At 39.0% G+C, this 6000-nt stretch overlaps 1 protein-coding gene across 2 annotated transcripts in view; it reads right to left on the reverse strand.

Moving 5' to 3' along the window:
- The window catches only part of TMEM182 (transmembrane protein 182), a 47852-nt gene extending 42274 nt beyond the window's left edge, over positions 1 to 5578 (reverse strand). The window contains exons 1-3 of one of the 2 annotated variants that reach the window (XM_088841594.1): positions 5250 to 5578; positions 4914 to 5013; positions 3166 to 3264 (exon numbers count right to left, since the gene is read on the reverse strand). In XM_088841594.1, coding sequence (XP_088697720.1) covers positions 3166 to 3264; positions 4914 to 5013; positions 5250 to 5381 — 331 coding nt within the window. In that variant the 5' untranslated portion in view covers positions 5382 to 5578. The remainder of the gene's footprint in view (positions 1 to 3165; positions 3265 to 4913; positions 5014 to 5249) is intronic. The other variant, XM_055399758.2, reaches the window with a different exon arrangement.
- Between the last annotated feature and the right edge of the window lie 422 nt (positions 5579 to 6000).

A 6000-nucleotide genomic window follows, 5' to 3' on the forward strand; every position in this document is an offset into this window, starting at 1 on the left:
TTAAAAGAAACAATAAAATAATCACCCAAATATAATGTCAGGTATCACTGTACCAGTAGTAGGAAGATAAATGGAACTTACATATACTATTTCTGTTGTAGGACATACCTCTTCTCACCTCAGTCATTTTTCCTTAGTGTTTTTGCTTGAAGTGAAGTAAGGAGTTGCAATATGTATGTCAAAGAGGAGTGTGACAACTTAAAAAAATGGAACACGGTTTTGTCACTTGATCCACAAACTGACACAGTAATTACATGTAACGCAGCATAATTCTAAATGTAACTGCAGTGCAATTTCGCTGACATGCACTCACTACCCTTCCCCATCATTATTATGCACAGATAACTTTACCGTGTTTTGCAAGTTCACCACCATCTCCTAAAGGCTTCCCAGGTGGCGCTAATGGTAAAGAATCCACCTGGCAATGCAGAAGACTAAGAGACTTGGGTTCCATCCCTGGGTTAGGAAGATCCCCTGGAAGAGGAAATGGCAACCCACTGCAATATTCTTGCCTGGGAAATCCCATTGACAGAGGAGCCTGGCGGGCTACAATCCATGGGCTCGCAAAGAGTCCGACACACCTGAAGCAACTTAGCACACACACACTATCTCCTCAGGGTGCAAAGTTTTCAAATATGTAGACTCACTTTTAAGTATATGGGGCCTACCGCACCTATCTTATCACAGGACCTCAACATACGAGTATCAGCAACAGCAATAAGCAAATATTTATGCAACTAACTAATGTCCTAGAAAGAATGACAAGGAAGGGACATCATTTGCATAACTTTTTGTAATGTAACTTTTTATAACATAAAGTAGTGTATCTGCCTTTTTCCCATGCCATGTCCTCTGTCGTCAGTGAGAAGGCCCACATCATAAATGATGTAAGAGAAGGTTTGACTTCTCTTACATCAGTCAGTAAGTGTGACTGAGATGACTGTTTTTTAAAACAATTAGGAAATGATTGGGGAACTTTACTTATCTATTTTTGGTTGCACCCAAGCAGATTTTTACAGGAAAGAGCATCTGCACCACACTCATTACCAAGACCAGCAGCCACAGTCCCTCTGAGCACAGGCAAGTCTGGTGGACAAGTACAGCCTCACCGCTTTCCCTACCCGGATCCACACCTGCTCCATAACACGTCATGTTAATAATGTGATATAAGCAGATGCTATACCCTCTAACAAACTCAAAATAAAATTAAAATATATGGAAATTCATATTTTACATAAAGATGAAAAAAAAGGATGATGGATGTAAAAGTTCATTGATTTCTGTGATTGTTAATTTTATGTGTCGGCTTAGTTAGATGATGGTGCCCAGCTGCTTGATCAAACAGTAGCCTAAAAACAGCTATAAAGGCATTTTGATGTGTCAGTATTTACAATCAGCAGACTATCAGTAAGGTAGATTATCCCACTGTATGAGGGGGTGGGCCTCATGCAATCAGCTGAAGGACTTAAGGAACAAAAAAGGGTTTCCTGAAGAAGAAAGAACCCTCCCCTAGACTGCACCATAGAAATTCTACCCGTCTCCAGCACTCAGAGTCAAGACCTCAATATCAGCTGTTATCTGAATCTCCGGCTGCAGGCTTGCCCCACAGATTTCAAACTTAACAGCCTTTCAAACAACAGCATGAGCCAATTCCTTAAAATCTCTCCCTCAATCAATCAATCAATCAATTAACCTCAGTCTCTCTGTACACACACACACATACACACACACACACACAATTCCTACTGATGCTCTGGAGAATCCTGACTAATACACATTTACCCAGAATATTAAATGTTAAGTATTCTGTTTGAAAAACAGATTTTTTTTTTGGCCCTGTTAATGACACCACTAAATTCTGTACCAACCCTTAGTTATAAGCTTAGGGTTAGTTTTCTCTTATGAAAAACTTAATGAAACCGGCTAAGAAAAAAGTTGACATACTGAGCTTATGTACTTTTAAAAATTAGATTTATGCGCTAAATATTGTGTACTTTCTACAGAAACTAAGTTTGTATACTTTCTATAGAAAAAGTGGTATGAAAACATGAAAGAAGCTGGGCAATCATGATTCCCAGTTAACAGCACAGGACTCTCTTTCTTCTGCTGAATATCACACACAACAAAGTTTCATCATTTTGTAGAAATATAGTAACATAATAGCAGCACTAGTGGTCAAGAACCCGCCTGCCAATGCAGGAGACAGAAGAGACATGGGTTCAATCTCTGGGTCAGGAAGATCCCCTGGAGGAGGGCATGGCAACCCACTCCAGTGTTATTGCCTGGAGAATCCCATGGACAGAGGAGCCTGGTGGGCCACAGTCTATAGGGTCACAAAGTCGGACATTACTGAAATGACTTAGCACGCAATCATATTCTTATGTATGACAATGGCAAAAATATTTTAAAATCAGGGTGTATACTACAATGGTTTCCATTGAAGGACTAGTTTTACATCAGTTAAACTCTTACAGAGCAGTTCTGCCTGATGTGTGTGTCTCAATCGTGTCCGACTCTTTGCGACCCCATGGACTGTGGCCTGCAGGCAAGAATACTGAAGTGGATTGCCACGCCCTTCTCCAGGGGATCTCCCCAACCCAGGGATTGAACCTGGGTCTCCCGCATTGCAGGCAGATTCTTTACCATTTGAGCTACCCAGGAAGCCCATCTTCCTGATGAATACCATTATTTTCATATTAGAAAATAAACACACTTGTAAACAGTTATCATGATAAGAAACAAGCAAATGCACTTTGATTTTGGACCAAAGTTGCATTTTATTAAGATTATAAGTGGTATTTTAAAAATGACATCTTGGGAATTCCCTGGCAGTCTGGTGAAGAATACTTTACCTTTCAACGTAGGGAGTGTGATGTGGGTTCAATCCCTGGTTGGGGAACTCAGATCCCACATGGCCCATGGCCAAACAAACATACAACAGAAGCACTACTGCAACAAATTCAATAAAGATTGTAAAAAAAAAAAAAATCCACATCAAAGATAAATAAATAAAAATGACATCTTATTTATTATTTTATACATGACTGATATAAAAAAAACACACTGAAATTATAAATTACTTTTCGATTGCCCACAAAGCTGCTGTGGGGGGAGTGTTTCAGAAAGACCACCCTTCTGGAGGCACCCTGAGGACCAGGTACTTACTGACTGCAGAGTCATAGGAGGTGGTGTTGTGCTCGCCTCTCAGGAAGGGGTATGGCGACAGGTAAGCATGGGTGCAGTTCTTCCACGGGGGCTGATTGGCTGGGAAGGAAGGCAGGACAGAGGTATTTGTTACCAAGAGGCTGCCTGAAGACTTGTTCCCAGTAGAAGAGAAATACGGGTTGTGGGGGGTACACCAGCAAAATAAAACTACAGACCAACAAACTCAGAGAATTATTGAATAGGGAGGAACTTCCTTAGAAGTCTCATATGGAATAGCACAGGAGACTTGGAAAGTGGATTCATCTAAAACATCTAGCTCACGACCTAATCCAGTGGAGAGAATGCCCTTAATATCACCTACAGTTGAAATCACCAGATTTCATTCATTTTCACAACAGTATTCTCCAGTTCCTAACATAATACCTGGCACACACACACAAAAAAAGTTGTTTAAATATCTAATAAATTTAGATCTAACTATGATTGGTTCTAACTAATGCAAAATTTCTTCTATATTCTACGTTCAGGGAAAAGATGTAGATGATAGACCACACGAGTTAATAATTAAAGTTTATTTTTAGCATTTGAAGAAACCACAAGAAAGAACTTTAATGTTGTTTGAAATCTTGATGATTTCATCATACACCCTTTAAGGAGTAAAATAGTTTTTCCTTCTCTAAGTCTTGACAAACTCTTCCTCTTGCAAAGTCTGACTTACTTCACTTTTCCAAAGCCTAGACAATGTTCATCGGCAGATCGCATGCTTATTCTCCTCCCCCAAATGACAATCAGAAACTCTATGAAATATTTCTCTCAAAATGCCACTTCATCATAACTTTGTTCCTTTAACATATGCCAATTTACTATTGGCCTGTCTTCTGTGATCTCAAATTTTTATGATATACTCCATAATCTTGACTTGTTTAAATGCCATACTTTGATTTATCACAGGAGTAGTTTTGATAAGAAGACTAATAATTTCAAACCACAGTAAGTCAGAAGGTAATAAACAGTTCTTTCATTATTGGATGCAATAAGATAAAGGCTAGCTATTTTCAGTGAATTGATTTTCAAAGATTAACAACAATATAGAAAATACAGTTGAAAGAATGCAACCATATTTTTGAGGAGCTATTCTATTTCAAAAAAGAACTTAAAAGTTTCTGTGGGAGAGAATGGAAACATCAAAAGCAAAGCATTTCTTGATATTGCCCACAAACTTGGTTTAAGCCTTAATAGAGCAAGCTTTCATCTGTCACTGCTCATAATTGTTTTGTTATAAAAAAAGATTTTTTTAAAAATTCTGAAGCTGTTACTATAAAATAACACATCTCTAATTCTGAATTTTTAAATTTGTGATTTCAAGGATTTATAGCCCCCAAAATAAAAACATTTATTTGCAACATAGCAATAATAGACACTCCAAAAATACACTATAGATAATATTTGTTTTGCTTGTTAAGGATGATGTATTTTAAATGTGAGCAAGGAAATAGTGGATTGTCCAATTCTGCCATAAATATTGACTCCAATTTTATATTAGAAAATAAAATAGTTATTTGTATAGCCAATTCTGTTTACTGAAAAGGAATCAGTAACCTTTGAAAGGAACCTTCAGATACCCCATTGAGATTCCACAGCTAAGAATCCAATCCTGTTTTGTAAGTGATGTGCACCAAAATAAGAACTGTTCTTTTTTATTGACAAGGGGGTTGGGGTGGGGGGAAATAAAGCTGAATTGTACTTACTGTACCAGAATTGCCAGATATTGGAATCATTCTCTCCCACAATCCCATTGAACCAACATCTCCAGAAGAATCCTTCATGGTGGAAAGTGACGTTTTCTGTCTGCACAGAACACAAATGAAGTAATTGGTATTAACACAGGAATACAATCTGAATAATTACATCTGGGAAATTTTTTAAGCAATGTATTATTTCCCAAATAATGATGATCATTAGCTTTCTACATATCTCTTCTGAGAAGAAATAGACATTCCACTGCTATTTTTGGATTCTCAGAAGAGACCTAAGGCTATCCTCGTTACCACTAAGTACGACAATATTTTGAAGAAGAAACGCACATTTTGTTCACCTGAACACTTTCCCACTTCAGTCGCGAGAAGCCAGTAATCTGATCCAAAAGCCACCAGAAAGAGTAAAACCCCCAAAGCACCAAAGAGAGCCCCAAAGAAGATGGCAATATTTAGTCTCATTTTCAGTTCACTGGTTTCTGTTGAAATAAAATAAGAAAATAAATGAGAGTGGACACCCAGATCCTTAGTTTAAAAAAAAAAAAAAAGAATAAAGACTTCTGAGCAGGCAGGATCTTCTTGAGAAGCGGCTCTTAGTTGGTGTTTCAGTAGAGTCCCACTCACACGGGCAGTGGATTCGTGTTGCCTCTGCGCTCCCCTGGAGGGCCTCCAGTCAGGCAGCTGAGAATGGCAGGCTATTTTAGGACACTGACCGAGGAGTTGCCTCTCTCCCCAGGGGATCAAAAAATAGCTGACCTTCCCCTGATGGTGGAGGGGGTAGTATCAGGAACTGGCCAGAATCATCCTTATTGCTGTGGGGCAATCCAGAGAAGTGGAAAGATGACGGAATGGTGTGAGGTCACTGCCACACTGGCCCAAAGTCTTAAGTGTCTGAACAGGCTCCTCTTGATCCAGAATGACCATGACAACCCTGAAGACACTGAAGACCCTCTACAAGGGTAGATAAATCATAGGTGTAAAAAACCACAAAGACCTCTCTTGGATATAACTGGAAAAGAGGCGTGAGTAGTTCAATCAGTGGAGAAGGCAATGGCACCCCACTCCAGTACTCTTGCCTGGA

The sequence above is a fragment of the Moschus berezovskii genome, chromosome 11 (assembly GCF_049115385.1).
Source record: "Moschus berezovskii isolate FMDL1 chromosome 11, NW_MosBer_1.0, whole genome shotgun sequence".
Taxonomy (NCBI): Eukaryota; Metazoa; Chordata; class Mammalia; order Artiodactyla; family Moschidae; genus Moschus; species Moschus berezovskii.